This window comes from Ovis aries, chromosome 3 (genome assembly GCF_016772045.2).
Source record: "Ovis aries strain OAR_USU_Benz2616 breed Rambouillet chromosome 3, ARS-UI_Ramb_v3.0, whole genome shotgun sequence".
Lineage (NCBI taxonomy): Eukaryota > Metazoa > Chordata > Mammalia > Artiodactyla > Bovidae > Ovis > Ovis aries.
Genome location: NC_056056.1, coordinates 185,702,988 through 185,726,790, shown reverse-complemented (window position 1 = coordinate 185,726,790; position 23,803 = coordinate 185,702,988). Strand labels below are relative to the sequence as shown.

Here is a 23,803-nt window from a genome sequence, read left to right as displayed (position 1 = left end):
CAATAGCATAGTTCTTCATGGGAAATTGGTTACCTATTAATTTTTTGCCTGATCCAAATCCTTCATAAACCCACAGGTGACCCTGACAGGCCAAGGGCATTGGTTGCTTCTGGAAGTTGATAATATCAAGGCGAATGATATGATTTATAGGGGCTAGTAATCTCCAGTGGCAGCTATAGCACAACAAAAGAAAGTTAGAAATTATTTCTCAGTAGTATATGTTGTTATTTACTTTGTTCAGAATTTAATGCATCACTCGGTGAGTCACTGTTATTGACTATACCTGCTTCTTTTGTGCTTAAGTGAAAGAAAATTTTAAATTATAACAGTAAAAATATTCTCTAATACTTTTGATTTTGTCAAAAGTTTTAACCAAGTACACCCATTTTGTGAATGGCTGGTCAAGCACATGTATTATTCTAAACTCTAATTGGCAATCAATATGAGTTACTGAAATATTCTTGTGTCAATTTGCCCTAAACTTCCCCAAATAATACACATTTACTTAGGATTGAGACTATATGAATCTCCACTTTTTGTTTCTCACGTTAAGTTTATTCTAATGTTTAATTTAGGGAAAGTTCTCTTTTTACCGTGGCATATTATATGAACCACTTACTGAGTACTACTATGTGCCAGAAGGTTTTACATACATTATTTCAATCTCCAAAGCTCCTTGATAGAGATTCAGCTTTTCACTTTACCTAACAAATGATCTCTTTTGTTGGAAAAGTACAGCTTATCAGCAGGGGTAATCTCACATTCAGGTTCTGTATACTTAAGACTTCAAATCAGTTATTGTCTCAAAGTCCATTCTTTCAGGAAAGCAGGTGGAAAATAATTCCTTAAACAGATAACAAATGTTGCTGCTTGTCAAGTGATCATTCAAAAACTTTCATTGTAATAAAAATTCCTTCCTCACCTCTTAATGGTTCTGTGAAAATATCTCGGGAATTGAATGATCCCTGCTGGTTTGGTCAGAATACCATCCTCACAAGTGGCCACATGCTCTTGGTTTGAACTCTGAAGAGACTGGGTGCTTTTACTGCCTTTTGGACCTAGAAATAAAGAAGGAAAAAAAATGAGGTAAAACTAATTTTTAAGAGGCTTGTTATATGCCTTTTCAGATCAGAGCTGTCAGTTTACCTTCCTGTTTTAGAAAAAGTTAACAGGAGGTGGTTAGTTTCACTAAAAATTTTTCTATCTGAAATATTCAAAGGTTACAGAAGATCAGTACCTCTCTCAAATTATATTTGGCACAGCCTAAGGTCTATGGAAGATAAAGAGGAATAACTGTAGATGATGTAGGTTCCCTACATAAGTCCCTTTAAAAGCAATATTCTTTTTAAAAAATTTTAATTCAACTGTAGTTGATTTACAATGCTGTGTTAGTGGCTGGTATACAGAAAGTGATTCAGTTATACATATATATATATATATATATATATATACATATATATATACACACACATTTTTTTCCCATTATGGTTTATCACAGGATACTGAATACAGTTCCCTGTGTAATACAGTAGGGTCTTGCTATTTACATATAATAGTTTGTATCTGCTAATCCCAAACTCCTAACTTTCCCCTCCCTCACCCCATCTCCCCTTTGGTAACCATAAGTTTGTTTTTTCATGTCTGTCAGTCTGTTTCTGTTTTATAAGTTAATTTGTTTCATATTTTAGATTCCACATACAAATGATATATGATATTTGTTAAAGCAATATTTATACTATAGTTCTTCAGGAAAACAAATTTCATATGATATACATGCTTTTCTTTTTATTTCTCACTTAACTTTTTTCCAGGTATATCTCTGCAATGCTTTTCAGTGCCAAGGAGAGAAACCAGTTTTTGGTTACCTATGCTCATTAAGAGTCAAAAATCTCATTAATTACATGTCTGAAAATGTAATAACTCTGAATTGCATACAGTTTACATTTATAATATCAGCCTCTACTATTTATTTAGTTTGTCCTCAAAACTCATTCTAACCTTTCATTTTTACAATATCACTATAAAGGAAACTCCTATAGAGATGAAGAGTTGTCTGGAGCTAATCAGCCAGCTAAGATTTAGAACCCAAATCTTCAACCACAAGGATAATGGTTGTAGGAAAGGCTAACTGTGGTATAAAATCACAATCATGATTAAAATATTATTACTTTGCAGTTAATATATTGTATTGCCATGTCCATGAGTCACAATTCTGAATGATGTACAAGTCAGTCAAGTTATTCACTAAGTAGTTTTTCTCTTGGATCAGACCAAAATCAGATCATTTAAAAAGATTTTCCCTTCAAACATAAACTCATTCCCCACAGAAGCATAACTTTTCTTACAAAACAGTGCATAAGTTTTAAAATATCCCTAAAAAGAAAAACACTGAGTTTTTAAAAATTTTATTTATTTTAATTGGATGCTAATTACTTCCCAATATTGTGGGGATTTCTGCCATACATTGACATGAATCAGCCATGGGTGTACATGTGTTCCCCTGTCCTGAAACCCACCTCCTACCTCCCTCCCCATCCCATCCCTCTGGGTTGTCTTAGAGCACTGGCTTTGGGTGCCTTGCTTCATGCATCAAACTTGCACTGGTTATCTATTTCACATATGGTAATATATATGTTTCAATGCTAGTTTGAACTTTATAAGTTAGAACATACCTTGGACTCTAAAGACAATATAATTTATGCCAAAAGCACCTTGCACACTGGAATGAAATGTCACCCTCACCAGTGGTCCAGAGCTCATGAAAACCATTGGATAAAGCCTTCGTCCACATAATTTACCTAGGTTTAAAAAATCAAATTTGATAAAAAAGAAGAACATTTTTAAAAGTTTCTAGCTTAGGCATGGCAACTAAATTCCACTCTGCAAATTGAGGAACAGCATTCTAGAATTCAAATGACTCACCCAGAGTCACGGACTAGGGGGTGGGGAGTCAGGAGCAGAACCTAGATCCCAAAATTGAATACTTGTTACAGTCTGTTATGTCCCATTGTTCCCATGAAAGACAGTAGGTAGCGCATTATTTTATCTTTAATATGAGGCTGATATGCCATTTCTCTCCTAGGAAAGTAACCTATTTATTAAAAATACATCACTATGAAATCCATGATGGAAACTTGTTTTAAATTTTACTTTATTTTACTTTACAATACTGTATTGGTTTTGCCATACATCAACATAAATCCGCCACAAGTATACATGAGTTCCCAATCCTGAACCCCCCTCCCACCTCCCTCCCTATACCATCTCTCCCTACAGCCACTCGTTTTTTTTTTTTTAATTTTTATTTTTACTTTATTTTACTTTACAATACTGGCCAATCTCCTTTTGATTGCTTTACTTTGAGAACCTAAGTCAAAGAGAATGTAAAATTATAACCATAATTCTAAAATGATTCAGAGGGCTGATTAAGAAGGTATAGAAAGATCCCATGAATTTCTTAGAATCAAACTCGCCTACTATTAAGAATAATTCAGTGTCTTTCTGTAATAATTATTTAAATGTCATCTGCTCAGAAAGCTGGTTATTTTGCACCCAATTCTATGGCATCTGCAATCCCATATGCTTTTTCTCTCTCTTCTCACCTCATTTTCCCTTAGTCCTTCTGCCTAATATATATTTTATCATATTATGTGTCCTCTCCCCCCTAGAATACATGGTGGTAAGGGCAGGGATTTTTTTGCCCATTTTGTTCACTATCGGATGCTCACAACCAAGAAAAGTCAATCCTTGACCCATAGTAGGTGTCCTGCATATATTTGTAGGGAGTAAGGAAGGGAAAAGATTATTTACAAGAAGAAAAAATCATTAGTTGGCATAATATATTAGAGTAAATGATGCTGAAATACTTTTGTAGCAAATAGAAATGAATCCAGCTCTTGAACGGTTGCTGGCTCCCACAGGGAAAAACATAGCATTTGCAGTGTACAAGGATACTATCCAACTTGAGTAAGAGGTAATATCTCTATCATAGCCTTACAGTTCTGCTAGCTATCATCTGAAGGACAGAACAATTTTACAGGTTTCAAGCTGACAATTTCAAATCAAAGAAATGCTAGGTTGAAAAATTATAGGGTTTCCACAGTTAATCTACAACAAAGTCAAGCATGGTTTTCAGTACATAACAATGAAAAAGGCAAGTGTTAGTCACTCAGTCATGTCCTACTGTTTGCAACCCCATGGACTACAGCCCACCAAGCTCCTCTGTCCACGGAATTTTCCAGGCAAGAATACTCCAGTGGGTTGCCATTCCCTTCTCCAGGGGATCTTCCCCAATCCAGGGATCGAACCCAAGGCTCCTGCACTGTAGGCAGATTCTTTACTATTTGAGCCACCAGGGAAGCCTGGTTTTTCCAGAAATCATTTATTTCTATTTGAGAGCCTGGTATATGATAAAGTGAAGTGAAGTGAAAGTCACTCAGTCATGTCCAACTCTTTGCGACCCCATGGACTGAATAGTCCATGGAATTCTCCAGGCCAGAATACTGGAGTGGGTAGCCTTTCCCTTCTCCAGGGGATCTTCCTAACCTAGGGAATGGAACCCCGGTCTCCCTCATTGCAGGCAGATTCTTTACCAGCTGAGCCACAAGGGAAGCCCAAGAATACAAGAGTGGGTAACCTATTCCTTCTCCAGTGGATCTTCCCAACCCAGGAATCTAACTGGGGTCTCCTGCATCACAGGCAGATTCTTTACCAACTGAGCTATGAGAGAAGCCCCAGTATATGATAAAGATAGCTATAAATTAAAGAGGAAATAATTTTTTCTAAAAAAGGAATCAGTCATAAGATCATTTTACCATATGAGAGGGGTTCCCTGGTCTCTCAGCAGTAAAGAATTTGCCTGCAATGCAGGGGACCTGGGTTTGATCCCTGGGTCAGAAAGATACCCTGGAAAAAGGAATGGGTACTCACTCCAGTATTCTTGCCTAGAGAAGTGCATGGGCAGAAGAGCCTGGTGGGCTACAGTCCATGGGGTCTCAAAGAGTCAGACACGACTGAGCGACTAACATTAACACAACACTAACACCATGTGAGAAAATGTATTTCAGCAGGATTAAGCTTTTTTTTTTAATTAAAAATTTCTGACCTTAGTTGGGAAATTTTTAAAAATAAAAGCAATGAGATAAATCAAAGATGAAAATACATAGAAATATATTTAAATCAATAAATTTAAAAATATTTATATCAACATACAAATACACAAAATTTAAAGGCAAATGACAACCTTATAAATAAGTACTTCTAATTTATGACAAAGGAAAAATTGTTTTATATAATTATATACACACCCACACACATATATATATATAGCCCCTATAAACCAATAATAAGATCAATACTCAAATTTAAAAATAATGGTAGCAACAAGGAATTTGAAAATGTAGATAGCTAACTAATAAATGGAAAAAAGTATCCCCATTAATGATTAAACAAAGTAAAAGTGCTTATTAAATTGATAATATCAGATTAAAGGCATGGTGAAAGAGGCTCAAATTTAGTAGTATGCATTCATGCAAAACAAATGTCTGAGACTCTGTTATTTCAATTTGGGAAAATATAGGAGGGGAAGAAAATAGCCAGATCCCTGCTCTCATGGCACTTTCATTTTGGTCAGGCAAATGAAGATTTCAAATAGAGACCACTGCTACACATGAAATGACATGTGCAGAACACGTGCAGAATATAATAGAAAAAGACCATGACGGGGAAAGGGTGGTGGTCCTTTAGACTTAGAAGGTCTATTTGAGGAGGTGACCGTTCAGTCAGTCAGTCCTTTACTGAATGCCTTCTGTGTATCCAGGACTAGTCTAAACACGGGATTCCTGACACGAAGAGACAAGTTTCAGTCCTCGAGAAGCTCATGTTAATAGGGAAGACACAGGTATGAACACATGAAACAACATCATAGGTTAGAAGACAATAATGCCAAGAGAAGGGCCGTTAAGAATTCCGGAGGGGGGAGGTGATGCAATTCTCATCAATCAGGTGGGCCTCATTAGGAAAGCGTGTTCTCTGAGGAGAAAAGGGAACTCTTGTACACTGTCGGTGGGAATGTAAATTGGTACAGCCACTGTGGAAAATAGTATCAGGTTTCTCAAAAAGCTAAAGATGAAACTACCATATGATCCAACAATTCCACTCCTGGGGTATATATCCAAAAAAAATTAAAAAACACCAGTTCAAAAGATACACGCACCCCAATGTACATAGCACGTTATTTACCCTCGCCAAAATATAGAAGCACCTAAGCATCTGTTAACAGATGAATGGATAAAGAAAATGTGATACACACACACACAAAGGAATACTACTCAGTCATTTAAAAATAACAAAATTTTGCCATTTGCAGCAACATTGATAGACTTGAAGGGCATTATGCTAAGTGAAATAAGTCAGACAGAGAAAGACAAATACTTGTATGATATCACTTATATGTGGAATTTAAAAAACTCCACAACTAGTTAATATAACAAAAAGAAGCAGACTCACAGATACGAGAACAAACTAGTGGTTACCAGTGGGGAAGGGGGAGGGGCAATAGAGGGATGGGGGAGGGGGGGTACCAACAGTTCGGGTGTAAGGCTCAAGGATGTGTTGTTTTGTAATAACTGTAAATTGAAAGTAATCTTTAAAATTGTATTTAAAATGTCAAATAAAAAAATCAAAGAACATTCTAGTCAAGACTTGAATGGATGGAGAAGAGCTCTTTGGAGAGCTGGGAGAGGTAGATGGACAAGGGCCCTGAGAGCAGAGTGTGATGAGCTAAGGGAGTGGGAGGTGAATGTCATGCTGTGCATTCTGGATCTCATTGCAGTTTCAAGGAGACCTCAAGCCATTTCAATCAGGGTGGATGGGGAGGTGATCTGATCATAGGGGGAAAATGTGCAGTGGACAGGCCAGTTAATGGTTTCCTCTGCAGTCTAAATGAGACAGTATTTCTAAAGAAAGAATCTTTAAATAAATGGTTGTGCCTTTTAAGTCAATAATTCAATCTCAGAATTTTTGCAAAGAAAACAATCTCAACCTCGAAGCAATTCCCTGGCTTCCATATACTCCTGAATCAAGCAGGCACATTTGTGTGTCAACCACATACACTCACAGTAACATACATAAACTTCTCTTTCCAGGTGTCCCCATCAACCAAATTATTTCCAGCACCTTCCCACCTCCTGCTTTGTGCATGCTGTCACTTCAGTCATGTCTGACTCTTTGCGACCCCAAGAACTATAGCCCACCTGGCTCCTCTGTCCATGGGATTCTTCAGGCAAGAATACTGGAGGGGATTGCCATGTCCTCCTCCCAGGGATCTTCTTGACCCAGGGATCTTCTTACGTCTCCTGCATTGGCAGGCGGATTCTTTACCACTAGCGCCATTCCCCTTTACTGAGAGCCAAAAACCCTGTATTATACCTACACAAACAAGAGTTGGGAATTTTGTTTTGCTAAACACAATAGGTTTGCCCATACATGAAATGAAATAACAGTTGGTATGTTATTAGCAAACTTTTCAATTCCACAATTTTAAAAACCTAATGTGTCTTGCCAGAGAAGGCAACAGCAACCCACTCCAGTACTCTTGCCTGGAAACTCCCATGGATGGAGGAGCCTGGTAGGCTGCAGTCTATGGGGTCGCGAAGTCGAACACGACTGAGCGACTTCACTTTCACTTTTCACTTTCATGCATTGGAGAAGGAAATGGCAACCCACTCCAGTGTTCTTGCCTGGAGAATCCAGGGACGGGGGAGCCTGGCAGGCTGCCATCTATGTGGTCCCACAGAGTCAGACATGACTGAAGCTACGTAGCAGTAGCAGCAGTAGCAATGTGTCTTGCTGTATTTTAAAATTCAACACTCTAGGTCCTACATGATTTTTAATTATCTTAATCCCTCCTTGGTCATATACACACTTCTGGCATTCCAGTATGGTTCTGCTACATTTGAAGATGGGCTCTCTTGCCTTTTTTTTTTCTGAATACACATACATACAAACACACTCACTCAACCTTTAGTATACCTGTTTTGTAAATTCAAATTTGAAAATATTAAACATGTCTAAAAATAAACACATAAAAATATGCCTATATTAATCAACATTTCAGAGGTATTATTGCCAAGTTTAACTCTCCCTTTGATCTTAAGCTGCTTACCCAGGAAAAGCACACATATAAATGCCCCTAAGGCTTACCTGACATCCTTCTCTCACTGTGGTTTTCTTCATAAATAATCAGAGCTGAGTCTTGACACATACGAGACCCAGGGAGTAACAGATACTCAACTGTAAATTTTGCCATACTCCTTGGTGAAACTCGGAGCACCCAAGAACATTCCAGTTTTCCTCTATAATCCAGTGGATATCTTGGAGATGAAAAAAAGCCTCTGGGCTCTTCTAACTCCACTTCAGGGTAACAGCCTATGATTTAGAACACACAGACACCAGGGACCAACTCAAAAAGACAAAGAAAAGTGAGATTCTATCATAAATTTGAATAATTTAGGCTTGCAAGAAGAAAAATAAAACTTAATTACCATCACTTATAAGGTCTTGGATAAAATGATCACCCCATTTAATGTGTCCTAGTTTTGTGAAATGAGACTGTAAAAGTAGAATTTAAATAATAATTATTCAAAATGACTTTTAACTGAATTTTTAAAATTTCTTAGAAAATGCAAAGTGGACTGCACTGCATTCTCTAATGGCAGCCTGTTTTCATTTCTTTCCTTCTTTGACATACAACTGAAGATCTGTTCCTAAAAGCTAGTTTGGTTTCCATAAGCACTTATCTTGCTGGGACAAATTAAGTCTGCAATTGAGGTCAGGAAAAGAGAATTTGCTGAATACACTTTGAATGTCATCTTCAATTTGTTCTTAAGTCTAAGGGCACTGCTGTACCTGCACGGGTACCTGCAGAGCTTCAGATGCTAGGAGCGCTCTGTCCCACTGACCCTGACATTGGCTTCTCCTTCGGGTGACATCCTTGGCTTTTCCTTCTTTCCCTATGTCTATTCCCTTGATAACAATTTTTTTTAACAATTACAACTGAAATACTCGTATTCAAATGAACACATTTTAAAAATATTTATTTTTAATTGGTTGATGATTGGTTTACAATATTGGTTTGATTTCACATTTTGATTGATGAATATGATAGCTTATGGTGAACGGTGTTGAATTTGTGATCCCTGAAGATTTAACTTCAGGACTAGGGACCAGGCTTGATCACTCAAGAGTTTTGCAGAGCAGAGTTTTATTAAAGTATAAAAAGGGATAGAGAAAGTTTCTGACATAGACTTGTGAACAAGAAAATCCATTTGTTTTTGGCATATGAGTAAAAGGAACCACAGCCTCATTTGTTATTTGTAAATCTTGAACTAGTCTCCATTTATCATTTAACTTTTCCACACCCAAAATAGGAGTGTTGTACGGACTGTTACAGGGAATTAATAGCCCCTGCTCCTTTAAATTCTCAGTGATGGCTATTAACCCTTCCTTAACCTCAGGCTTTAGGGGATACTGCTTTTGATGTGGAAATAGGTGAGGGTCTTTGAGCTTTATAAGGACAGGAACAGCATTTTGACCTCACCCACAGTTTTTTTCATCAGCCCACACTTGAGGATTTACAGATTGTTCCATTAAAAAGAGCTGACTCCATATTCATGAAAACAGAGACCTGGACCTTGTTCAATATATCCCTCCCCAGAAGGGGTGAGGGAGACGCTGGCATGATTAGAAACTCGTGAGGAAATAGCACAGAGAAAGTTGCCACTTAAAGGATGACTGACATAATAATGTTTGGCTCATCCAGACAGTCCAATTACAGTAGTGGATCAGGAGGAAAGCGGACCAGGGGCTTCAGTGAGCACAGAGAAAGTTGCCCTGGTGTCCAAAAGAAGTCAACTGACTGGCCCTCCCCAGTTATTAATACCTGGGGTTCCTCAGGTGTAATTAGGATGGGAGCTTGTGGGGAGATCCCTGGGCACCTTCAGATTGTCTATGTCAGAAGCTTTCTCTGTCTCTTTTAACACTTTAATGAAACTCTGCTCTACAAAAGCTCTTGAGTGATGAAGGCTGGTCCCTGGTCCCGAAGTTAATTCTTCTTCTTCGGAGATCAGGAATCTGACACCATTCACCGTAAGCTATCATCTCGGGGGCTTGTCCAGGATCTGAACCTGGGACCTCTCGCCCCAGAGGCGAGAATTGTAACCTGTAGACCAACCAATCCGCCGCCCCTTCAGTCCAGATTGTCTTAAGAGTCCAACCCTTGGGGCCTATACCTCAGAGGGTAGTCTCTTCTCCAGTGTGGTCCTTTGCAGACCGGACCTGGAGCAATACATACATCATTATACATGCTCTGCCAGAGAGAAATAACATTCTAACTGAGGAGACCCATACGTTAATACACTTTACTGAACAAGAGAGATGAAGAGTGGCAGAGGTGAAAGGAAATGTTCCAAGAATTCAGGATTCTATTCAATTGCTTGGTTTTCTGTTACTTCTGTGAATTTTTCTCTTTTTCATTTACATGGCTATTATGGTCTAACTTAGGTATTTCTTAGGTCTACTTGGATGTTATAGCAACCTAACTGATTTTGCAGTCTCGAATCTTCCCCCATCATGTCCTTCAATCAGAGAATGATGAAACAGAAGAATTAAGCTCTTTTCTCGCTTGCTCAAAGCCAACTACAGTGGCTTGCAAGGTCTTTCCGAGTCTAGTCCCAACGTGTCTTTGCAATCTTTTTTCCTCTCTACATGAATCCTCCACTATAAATCTACCTGGAAAAGGAACTGAATCATATAAAGTCATGAATTCCCAAGCAGTTACTATTTTTTATAATTAGGGTAACAATTTCAAAAAACCATTGCTAAGATTCATTTATTCCCTTGTGTGAAAAGCAAGTGGTGGGAGTGGGTGGGTGTTAAAGATGGCAGAGTCCTAATACGTATTCTCACAGAATATTCAGAGTAGAACAAAACAATACCCTTTTATATGTAAAGCTTTCAAAGTTCTTTGGTATGCATAATTATTTCTGAACACACGCAAATGTGCAATATCTTCTTTACATTTTCACAATGTTCATTTTCTAATAGCCTGTTTTGTTCTGTTTGGACACGCCCCATGGCATGTGGCATCTTAGCTCCTCAACCAAGGGTTGAACCCCCACCTTCTGCATTGGAAGCACAGAGTCTTAATCACTGGACCACCAGGGAAGTCCCCACTTTCTAACAGTCTGAATGAGACAGAACAAAGAATACATTTGATGGGCACTATCACCACTCCCTGGATAGACTTCCCTGGTGGCGCAGATGGTAAAGCGTCTGTCTACAATGCAGGAGACCCGGGTTCAGTCCCTGGGTTGGGAAGATCCCCTGCAGAAGGGAATGGCAATCCACTCCAGGACTATTGCCTGGAAAATCCCATGGACAGAGGAGCCTGGTAGGCTACAGTCCATGGGTCACAAAGAGTCGGACACGACTGAGTGACTTCACCATATTCACTATCACTACTCCCACACTTATTGACTCTTTCCATAGGTCATACCATCCCTATTCTGAGGGCTTCAAATAGATTAGTTCTTTCAGCACTCATTAAAATTGTTAACTCAAATCATCAAAATCATTAGGTTTTACGATCTTAAGGTCTGCTCTCCATCTCAGTCCCAATTCCAGATTTAATCTTAATCTAAATTTGACTCTTTGACTCTAGTTTTGACTCCTGACTCTTGTGTTGTCAGAACATACCACCCGTAAGGTAACAGGTCCCTGAGTTACTCCACTTCATTCCTAGAAGATTTCAGCAGTCATTTTCTCCAACATTATTCTTATTTTATATCTTGCTGATTTCAACAGGCACATAGACGATGACTCCAGCACTGAAGCTTCTCAATTCTCAACTTCCCTCCAATAATCCTGTCCTTCACTTGACCTCATTCACTCATCCCAGTGATCAGCCCCTACACACCTGGTCATTAGCCACAACCTTCTATTTTTCAGCTTACACCAACATATCTTTTGAGACTTGTAATTCATCTATCCCACCACCTTTTCTTATTTTTTAACTTATCATTCATCCTTGTTTTACTCTTTCCCCCAGCTTAAATTCCAACCATGTATCATTTTAATCCCTTCCTCACACACACACACTCCCAATTCCCTTATACTCTTGTATACTTGGAAAAACCCACTGTGATTGAACCTTCTCTGCACCTGTGCTGCATCTATGTGGTACACCTCAGTGTCTCCAGAGGGAAACAACCAGACCAACAGATTGCTGCCACTGCTGCTAACACTTCAGTCGTGTCCAACTCTGTGCGACCCCATAGATGGATTGGTCTCCCTCTAAACTTATGATCATTAATCTCAGAGGCTTTTATGCTGCCAAAAAATTCTACTACATTTTCCTAGTCCATAGGGCTCCCCTGATAGCTATTCGAAAGCTATTTAATACTTTCTTTTTTCTCTCTCAAAACTCTCAAACTCTCTTCTACAATCCTCTCACCTGCTGAGGAGATAAGCAATTAGAGGACAATTGCCAGCAGCTCTCATTCCCACAGGTACCCATAAAGAGCACCCGTGCCTAAATATTCTGCTTTCCATTTGGCAAAACAATGGATAAACTGCACTTTGCTCCTGCCCAAGATCAGTCCTTCCACCTGGACACTAGATCTCATCTGCTTTCTTCTACTGAAAGTTATCCCTCTAGCAAGTCTTGTTCTCTCTGGACTCCTCTTCAGTTTTTCTCCAACTCTTCCTAGTTGTCTCCTGGACTTGAGTGTATGTGGGAGTGGATGAAGCAGAGATGGGTGAAAAGGGAAAGACCCTGACCATTTGGAAACCAAGAATGATGGTTATCATGGAATTTTTATCTTCTTGTAAATCTTTCACAGACTTCTAAATCTCCAGGTGCTTTTCAGTTTCATCCAGTTGAGTCACTTAGGTGTGTCTGACTCTTTGTGACCCCATGGACTGCAGCACACCAGGTTTCCCTGTCCATCACCAACTCCTGGAGTTTACTCAACTCATGTCCATTGAGTAGGTGCTGCCATCCAACCATCTCATCCTCTGTTGTCCCCTTCTCCTCCTACCTTCAATCTTTCCAAGCATCAGAGTCTTTTCAAAAGACCAGGTGCTTTTAGCTTTTAACTAAAAATATAATCCTATTAGCAAACAGACACTGACAGTGTGGAAGAACTAAGAGAGACACTAACACCAATGCTAGTCTTAGTCATCTCATATCCAGAATCTTTGTCTAGCAAGATATCTGAAAGTCTAAGGACCTTTGTTCATGCAGGAATAAACAGTTCAGAGATCAGAATAATTCTGTGACTTTTTCCAAAATTCAAGCACTGTTTATAACCATTAAGACATTTTTTTTAAACCTGTAATAGCTGTGTCTATGAACTAGATAAGATCCCTTTTCTAGTTCTTTGTGACCCCATGGACTATAGCCTACTAAGCTCCTCTGTCCATGGGATTTTCTAGGCAATAGTACTGGAGTGGATTGCCATTTCCTTCTCGAGGGGATCTTCCCGACTCAGGGATCGAACCCAGGTCTCCCACATTGTAGACAGACCCTTAACCGTCTGAGCCACAGGAAGTCCCAGAAAAGATCCGTAGACAGTAACAATAAATAGCTCACCTGCCCTTCAGCTTAAACTACCAACCAGAATGAAAACAGTTTATGGTACTCCAAAGAAAATTAGTGAATCCAGATAAGCAATGCTTTTTGCTAAATTCTTATTAGCTCTATTAATAGGATAATGTGAACATCTACTACCTGGCCCAGATGCACTGTCTCTTGAGGGTGTGGGTGGTGGCAATTGTTGTCTTGTTAAGATTTTGCTTTCATTTTTTATGTGGAGTAAAACAGGACCTGCATCTGGGAAGACATGTTAAAAGTAAATAAAGATGAAAGCCTAAGGACAAAATGTCTGTTCCAGAGCACAGATTTTCAAAAAAGAATGCAAATCTAGGATTAAAGCAGCCTCAGGAAAAGTCAATTTTACCATAACATTGCCTAAGGAAGAAGTTATTCTTATAGAATTTTATATTTAGAAACTAAAATAAAATACTATGTTATTGTCTTTTCTTTTATAATGCTGTTCCTATCACTCTCACCTCTCCCAAGCCCACTCTAAAAACAGATGAAACTTTTTATAATATGTGAAAAATATTTACCTTTGATTTTGGATTGAATCCAGTCCAGGAAGACACTCACTCTGGCAAATACACCAGGCTTCCTTGGTTGGGCACAGCCAGCTCCCCAGCTGACAATGCCATAGAGGACAAAGGGACCTTTTTCATGTTTACACACTAATGGTCCACCAGAATCTCCCTGAAACACCAAGAAAACATGTTCTAAAATCGCTTTAATCAGAACTCCTGCTTTCAATTTTGGAACATGAATAATTAATTTATTCAAAACATATTTCTTTAATTTTTTAAAAGATTTATTCCTTGTCACTTGGTATACCTTAGAACACTTAGACATAAATAAATGAAATGGCAAAAGAAAGGAAAGAGGAGACAGTACAGCTGGTATTCTGGAAATACAAAGGATTATAAGAGACCATTATGAACACTTAAAACCAAAAAATTGGGTAATTTATAAGAAATAAATTCCCAGAAACATGCAACCTACTAACACCAAATTAAGAGGAAAAAGAAAATCACAATAGACTAATATGAGAAAGGAGAATGAATCACTAATGAAGAATATCATAAAAGAAAAGTCCAGGACCAGAAGGCTTTACTAGTGAATTTCATTAAACATTTAAATAAAGAATCCTTCTCAAATTCCTCCCAAAACTGAAGAGGGGGGAGTACTCCAAAAATCATTTTATGAAGTCAGCATTATCCTCACACCAATTTTATCTAATAAAATTGGCACCTAGCCCCTATTTTGTTGGCTATGAGATAGTTTATGTTAATTTTAAGGGTTTGATAGAATAGTTCATGTGTATTACAGTGATATTCATATGCAGTGTCTCCAAACGTTATTTTCAAAAGCTCAAATACAAACTTCTTTGAAATAGAAAAAAGAAATCAATTGTGTCTCTATATACCAACAAAAAACATATTTTAAAAATTTCATATATGATAGCATCAGAATAATAAAATATTTCAGAACACATTTAACCAAGGAGGCAAAAGATCTCTATACAAAAAACTTCACTTTGATGAAAAAAACTGAAAATTATTTACACAAAGAAATGAAAAGATATCCTATGTTCATGGATTGGAAGAATTAATATTGTTAAAATGTCCATACTACTCAAAACCACCTATAGATTCAAAGCAGTCCATATCAAAATTTTAATGGTGTTTTTCACAGAAATGAAGGAAAAAATTCTAAAACTCACATGGAACAACAAAGACCCCCGCATAGTCAAAGCAATCCTGAGAAAGAATAAAGTTGGAGGCATCATATTTCCTAATCTTAAAATACATTACAAATTTATAGTAATCAACACAGTATGGTACTGGTGTTAAAACAGGTATGTAGACCTAAGGGACAGAATTGTGAGCCCAGAAAAATAAAACCTTAATTTATATAGGTAACTAATATTTGACAAGGCAACAAAGAGTATTTAGTGAGGAAAGATTAATTTCTTCAGTAAATGGAATTGGAGAAATTAGATATCCAGAAGCAGAGGAATAAAACTAAATCCCTGTTTACACCATAAAAAATTAAAGACTTAAACAAACATAAGGCCCCAAAAGGCAGAACTCCTAGAGGAAAACAAGGGAAAAGCTCCTTTGCTTGTGGCATCAGTTTTTTGGATCTGAAACCAAAAGCACAAGCAAGAGGGTCAAAAATCAGTCAGTGGGATTACATCAAGCTAAAATGCTTCTGCACATTACAAGAAATAATCAAGATCAAAATGCAACATGTGGAATGAGAGAAAATATTTGCAAACCATATATCTGATATGGGGTTATTATTCAAAATTATAAAATTTATACAAATCAATAACAAAAATCACACAGTTTAAAAATGAGCAGAGGATCTGAATAGACATATTTCCAAAGAAGATGTGCAGATGACCAATAGGTATATGTAAATATGCCCAACATCACAAGCATCAGGAAATGAAAGTAAAAATCACAATGAGATAGCATCTCGTACTTGTTTAATCATCTATCATCAAAAAGACAAGAAATAAAGTGTTTGCAAGGATGTGGACAAAAGAGAATCCTATTGCAACACTGGTAGGAATATAAATTGATATATCACTGTGGAAAATAGAACTACTATATTACACAGCAATCCTAGTTTTGGGTATACAGCCAAAGGAAATAAAATTAGGATACGGAAGAGATAACTGCAATTCCATGTTTATTGCAGCTTTATTCACATTAGCCAAGACATGGAAGCAATCCATTTTTCTGTGAAAGGATGAATGGATAAAAAAGATGTAGTGTGTGTGTGTGTGTGTGTGTGTGTGTGTGTGTGTTATGGATACTTTAAGAGTGCTCAGTTGCTAGGTCATGTCTGACACTCTGTGACCCCGTGGACTATAGCTGCCAGGTTCCTCTGTCTATGTGATTTTCCAGGCAAGAATACTGGACTGAGTTGCCATTTCCTCCAGGGGATCTTCTTAATCCAGGGATCAAACCCACATCTGCATTGGAAGGCAAATTCTTTATCACTGAGCTATCTGGGAAGCAATATATACATATACACACACACATATATATATATTAGATATATGTTAGTTATTTATCTATAAGAATACTAAATATTAAGATGGAATATTATTCAACTATGAGAACAAAGGAAATCCTGCCCATTGTGAGAATATGGGTGACCCTTGAGAACATGATGTTAAGTGAAAAGTCAGATAGGGAAAGACAATGACTATGTTATATCACATATATGTGAAATCTAAAAAAATTAAACTCACAGAAATGGGCTTCCCTGATGACTCAGTGGTAAAGAATCTGCCTGCCAATTCTTAGAGGCATTAGAGGCATGGGTTTGATCCCTGGGTTGGAAAGATCCCCTGGAGAAGGACATGGCAACTTGATCAAGTATTCTTGTCTGGGAAATCCCATTGGCAGAGGAACCTGGCAGGCCATGGGGCTTCAAAGAGTTGGACATGACTTAGCGACTAGGATCTTATATACGGTTGCTAAGAGAGTAGATCATAAGTGTTCTCAACATAAGAAGAAATGGTAATTGTGTGAGGTGTGCTCAGTTGATCAATTTTGTCCGACTTTTTGTGACTCTATGGACTGTAGCCTGCTAGGCTCCTCTGCCCATGGAGCTCCTCAGGCTAGAATACTGAACTGGGTTGCCATTTCCTCCTCCAGAGGATCTTCCCAACACTTGTCTCATGCATCTTCTGAATTGGCAGGTGGAATCTTTACCACTGATCCATCTGGGAAGCCCCTTCACAACACATGTGTATAAAAATCAGCACACTGTACATTTTAAATTTATACAATGTTATATGTCAATTAATCTCAATAAAGCTAAAAATAATCAGACCTTAAAATATAGGATTTGCATTTTTTTAAAAGACAGCTTTTCTGATTTTTAATTGGTGCTTTTTTTTATATATATACAAGTGTATTTAGACCCTAACTAAAATTTTAATTATCTTCTAAAATAAACTGAGCTGATAACACATTTGATATAGTTGTTTATTTTATATGAAGAATTTTACAGTAGATATCCTGAATTGGGACTAGGAGACAGATTCCCTAATTTGTATTATAGAACAATTAACATTTTCTTTGGGCCCAGTTTTTTTCCCCACAGAAGATTATTAAGAGTCCCTTCCAGTTTGAAAATGGTCTGATATGTCTTTTATTCACTCATTAATTCAGTACCAACATACACCCAATATAGAATTTTTCAGGCAATTACAAACATTTCATGATACAGAAAAAGTCTAATTTATCTTGTTTAGTCAATTCTTACCACAGAGTTTAGTACATAGTAAACCTTTAATAAACAAATGGTGCCTATTAGTTCCTAAAAAAAAATTATTCAGTGCCTACTGTGGGCTAGCCATTATAGAAAAGAGTATAAACAAATTAGATTGCAATGATACCCATAAAAGGAATACTTAGAGTGAATGTTGAGAAAAAAGGTAGCTGTGTGTATGTTTGCACACACATATATATACATACACATACACATATATATATATATGCATACACACATATATAAATAAATTACACATTAACTTACATAATGAATATATTACATAAATAAATTACATAAAATAAACTATATATTAACACTCAGATGTGACTGTTAAGGGCTTCCCTGGCAGTGCTAGTGGTAAAGAACCTGCCTGCCAATGCAGGAGATATAAGAGATACAGGTTCCATCCCTTGTTTGGAAAGATCCCCTGGAGGAGGGCATGGCAACCCACTCCAATATTCTTGCCTGGAGAATCCCATGGACAGAGGAGCCTAGTGGGCTACAGTCTATAGGGTCACACAAAGTTGGACATCACTGAAGCGACTTAGCATGCCCATATGTATTATATGTGTGTGTGTGTGTGTGTGTGTATAAGCATTTGAGTTCATACATGAAAAATAAGGAGGAGCCATATTTTTAAAATCTGGAGAAACAGCATTATATGTAGAACTGATATCAGGGCTAAGGGCCCAATTTAGGCATGGATGTGGCAAGTTTGAAGGTCAGAAGGCAATCAGTGTGGCTGGACTATAGTAAGCAAGGGGAGAGAAATAAGAAATACATTGGAAAAGTCAGCAAGAACCAGACAAGTATCTACTCTGTGAAGTCAGAAATCACTTGATAGGTCGAAGAACTTGAAATTTTTAAAACAATCTGAAATTTGTGGTGAGCAAAGAATCACAGGATTCCACACCGTGTGTCTGAGACTCCCATGTCTCTGCATTTCAGCCTTCTGATGTTCACCTTCCTGGATGAGAAATTACATTAGCAGGTCCATTACGTCCAAGTATACACAGGAGGGTGAAAACCAATTACCTGACAGAAATATTAGAGTCCATTCTGTCAAAGCAAGTTTCTGAAGCTACCCTTTCAGTAAATCAGTATTCTTTGTAAGAGAAAGCTAGCCACACGTGGTCAGAATCTCAACTCCTATTTTCCTTTTCTCGTATTGGCTATAAATTTGGTCACACTGCAGCCAAAGTGACAGCTGGATGTAGCTGAAGTAATAATAGGTGCCAAGTGAGATCATGGTATTTGGCTCACCTCTACATAGATCTATTTCCCTCTCTAGTTCTTTTTATGATCTCTTCATAGATTAAGGTCTTTCCTTAAAGTTAGATGCTGTTAAACATGACAGAGACAGCAGAGCTATTTGTTAATTTTCTTGATTCAAAATAGAAAAACCATCCCTCAAAAAAGGGAGAAAGAACACATTAATTCAGAATCAGAACACTTTTCTATTTGATTTCTGTAACAGTAATATCCTCTAGCAGAGGGTGTGAAACCCTTCTCATACTCCTCAGACCTGCCAGTCAGTATCTGGCTCTGTGCCACAGGGATCCTGCCCTCTTCACCCCACCCATGAATGAGGTAAGCCAGAATATGAGAGGTGCCCCCCTGCAGCCCTCCAGCCATCACTTTGGGGAAGCTGCCTCACTCCTCCAAGGGAGTAAGTGTACTACATGTGTTTATCACTGCAGGATTCAGTTCAGCCCCCCACTGTGGTAGCTGGCTTAACTGCACATCCTAGACTGGCTGCCTCCCCTTCCCTGTACCACCTCCTCACATTCCTACAGCTGATATCTGCACTTCTAAGCAGACCACTACAACTGAATCCTCCTCTTAGGGTTGCCTTCTGGAGAATGCAAATTAGGATAATATACAACATAAAACAGAATTTGTATAGAACTTGACATCACAAAAGGCTTAACTACAATAAATTTATACTCAAAGTTAAGAGGGGACCTCCTTCCTTTTGTTCTCATGTTTTACATGGAAAGACTTCTACCCAGATTATAGCCCAGTTTTCTCTCTTTAGAGCTGATATCTACTGCTCCATGTTTCCTCATGGTGGGGGCTGGGGTGTACCATCAAAGAGCTACAACTATTCAAGACTCATTCTTTCTTCCCTCTCTAGCCCAGCATGAAAGGAAATACCAATCTGGAGGTATGTGTCTGCCTTCCTTCAGGCAGCTTCCCTCAAATCCAGCCTAGGAGCTAAAGGTAGGGCTACTTCCTGTTGGAAATGCTTCTCGGTTGCATACCTAAGCCACATTTTTCAGTTGGCTATGTGGATATTAAAGCTGATATTTTGCAATCCTTTTGCACACATCCTGTCTTTTGCTTACTTAATGCTAAACTCGCCAATAGCATGCTTGCTCAACTTACTTGTAAGTCCATCTGTGTAGCTTTGTACCACTGTGGTATCACTGAAATTAAACTACTGCTTTGTGACTTGTTTTCCATTGCATATGAAAACCATTTTTTCAAAGGTTCTCATTTTCCTCATGATTGTTTTATTTTATTCTGTGGTAGAAAATTGTGTGAGTACACAGGAATTTAGTAATAATTTGAAACAATAAAATTATTATATCACAAGTGGGATACATTAACTGAGAATCCTTATTTGCTCCTTGCCCCTTTACCAAAGCCCTAAGCATATCTAAACACATCTCACCAGCAGGTCAGTTGAGTGGTGTTGCCCTCTCCTACCTTCTCACGGGCTCCTCTACGTACCCACTTGCCCTCTGACTGATGCCTGCTTCTGTCTGGCTTTTGAATAGGGGTGTGGTGTGATGCTGTGGGCACGCTCGTCTATGACTTTGCGGGTGGATTCTTCTTGTCTGTGGAGAATCTCCAGCAGATAACAACTTCCTGTCTTCCTTGGCAAAATCGGGATCCTCTCACCTGGCCCACATCTTTCCCTCCAGATGCTGCAAAGCCAGCACAGATCATCTTCTCTGAGATTCCTCCTGGATGGGCTGAATAGTAAGTGTGTTCGCAGACCTCTCTTTCTAACACAGGCACTTGAATCTGCTGTAAGCGACTTGCTAGACCACCATCTAAAAAGTAGATTGAGAAAGAGCTTGATTGTGAAGTAAACAACAGGTGATGTTGAAGAAATATATTTAAGTTTAAGCTTTCTCTACACCATCATTCGGTTTTGCCTAAGTTGATGCAGAATTTTGAATCCAAACACAGTGTTTTGTGCAGAATATCTATTTCCAGATGCAGCATCTTGGGGAAGAAAATCCATCGGCAAGAGAACAAGACCAAAAGCACTTTTTTTACTAGTTTAATTCTGATTTAAATCTTGGTGTTTCAAAGATTTCTACATGTAAGAATTCAGAAAGAGAAATTCAGGAATATATGACTTGGTGTTAGATAGTCCATATTATAAATATATATGACTATATACTTATACATGTACAGTTGACCCTTGAACAACACCGGTTTGAGCTGTACAGGTCCACTTATACTTGGATATGTTTTCAATAGCAGATACAGAAGTACTACATAGCTTGTGGTTGGATGAACCCATGGATGCAGGATTGCAGATATGGAAGGCTGACTATAAATGATACTTGAATTAACCTCCACATTGTACAAAGGTCAACTGTAAATATTTTATGTAAATATAACTATACAATATATAGTTATATATATATATATATATATAGTAAATATAACTATACAATAATACATTTATAGGACTTCCTAATATAAACCAAAATCATGTTTCTCTTTTTCCTTTATTATCACTGGGGCCTAATTCCAACTCCAATTTAAGATGACTTTGATGATGAATACTGAAGAATTTCTTCCCTGGCCTGACCCTCAGGCAGGCCTATGTTAACATGTGTTCTGCATGACTTATTCTATCACTTTAGATTTATGACTCATTTAAAAAAGCTAAGTTTGGTATTTGATAGTTCTGTAACTTTCTGGAAACACTTTTTTTTAAAAGGGGTTCATGTATACATATGGGGCTTCCTTGGTGGCTCAGCGGTGAAAAATCCTCTTGCTGGCGACCCACTCCAGTATTCTCGCCTGGGAAATCTCACGGACAGAGGACTCTGGAGGGCTACAGTTATGGGATCACAAAGAGTAGGATAAAACTTAGTGATTAAACAACAACAAATATGTATACATATAGCTGATTCACTTCCCAGTACAGCAGAAACTAAAAAAACATTGTAAGGCAACTATACTCCAATAAACATTTTTAAAAATTATATTAACATTAATTAAAAATTAATTCACATTTAGTGGTTTAGATGGTAAAGAATCTGCCTGCAAGGCAGGATTCCTGGTTTCAATCCTTGGGTCTGGAAAATCCCCTGGAGAACGGAATGGCTACCTACTCCAGTATTACTACCTGGAGAATTTCATGGACAGCATGGACAGAGGAGCCTGGTGGGCCATTTAGTCCATGGGGTTGCAAAGAGTTGGACATGACTGCATAACTAACACAAGATGTACAATATTTATGCTTTTTACTCCAAGCTATTAATACTCACAACATTGTGAGGTGGACTGTCACACTGATTTCACACCTGAAAAAGCCAGAACTCTGAAGATTTGATCTTTCAGCAACTATGGGACAGAACTAAGAATTAGCCCGGGTCTGACTCTTATATCTTACTTTTCTAATGCAATAACCTAATACAAAAATTAATTAATATATTTAAAATCCTCTTTTCAGAGATGACCCCTAAAAGTGCTGTTTATTATCACGTCTCAAATTGGAGAACTTGTTATCTCTCTGAGACTGAAAGACTGAAGTCACCTTTTGTAAAACTTTAACTATCTCTGTCACCTGGTGGTCACAGAGTTGGTGAAGGCTGAAGGAATTAGAGGACAGGCGCATTTACTCAAGGGCATTGAAGCCAGCCAGTCCATAAAAAGTTAGTTTCCTCTATGCGAGGTAGATATTGACCCCGGGGGAGAGAGCAGTAAATTAGGCAGAGATCTGCCTCCCAGAGGCTCCCGCTATAAGGGGTGAGATATAGAAAACGAGTCTGTAAAATAATGTCAAGTCCCTTTATGTGCAAGGAGATGATAAAATCAGGCAATGAAGTGAGTGGAGAAGGACAGTCCTGCTGCAAGAAAGCGGTCTGAGAAGATTTGAGTTAGGATGGAGTGACGAGAAGAGGCTGTGAGAAGACTGAAATAGGAGTGCTCTGAGGCCCAGGAAACAAAGTACAGAGCTTGAGAGAGAAAGAAGACACAGTGCCTGAAGGTCAGCCAGCAACGGGACAAAGGAGGGACGGATGCTGGAGAGGTTTGGGAGGCCCCATGCAGATTCTTCAGTGCTGCGCTAGAAGATCAGATTCATTCTTTTTTTTCTCAATGAAAAAGTGTTATTATTATTACCCAAAAGTAAATATTTCGGCAACATTCTTAACATTCAGTTTGGGATGGAAATTGTTTCTAAATGTAACAAAAAGCCATTCAAGGTTTATCAGCTGAGCCACACTGATTTAAATTCCCTTTTGATATTTATTAGCCATGGAATCTTGGCAAATGACTTAACTTTCAGGTCCATAACCCCCTCATTTGCAAAACAGGAGGATAAAATCTCCTCATATGGCAGTTGTAAAGATTTTAGAAAAATGCAGTTTGGCTTCAGGTACCACAGTAAACTGAGAAGATGAATGCTATACAGGGTCAAAGATTAATTCCCCTCTCTGTCAAGCTCACAGACTTTGCCACTGTTTTGTTTAAAGTATATTTGACTTCCTTTTCATGAATCACAACTTTGTTGAGCTTGGGCAAATGGCAACCCACTCCACTACTGTTGCCTAGAGAACCCCATGGACAGTATGAAAAGGCAAAAAGATATGACACTGG

General features: G+C 38.2%; 1 protein-coding gene across 1 annotated transcript in view; it reads right to left on the bottom strand.

Moving 5' to 3' along the window:
• The window catches only part of OVCH1 (ovochymase 1), an 89,825-nt gene that overhangs the window by 34,516 nt on the left and 31,506 nt on the right, over positions 1-23,803 (bottom strand). Inside the window, exons 12-18 of the mRNA XM_042247329.2 lie at positions 20,858-21,012; positions 14,191-14,347; positions 13,790-13,891; positions 8,203-8,427; positions 2,673-2,798; positions 923-1,058; positions 34-173 (exon numbers count right to left, since the gene is read on the bottom strand). Coding sequence (XP_042103263.1) covers positions 34-173; positions 923-1,058; positions 2,673-2,798; positions 8,203-8,427; positions 13,790-13,891; positions 14,191-14,347; positions 20,858-21,012 — 1,041 coding nt within the window. The remainder of the gene's footprint in view (positions 1-33; positions 174-922; positions 1,059-2,672; positions 2,799-8,202; positions 8,428-13,789; positions 13,892-14,190; positions 14,348-20,857; positions 21,013-23,803) is intronic.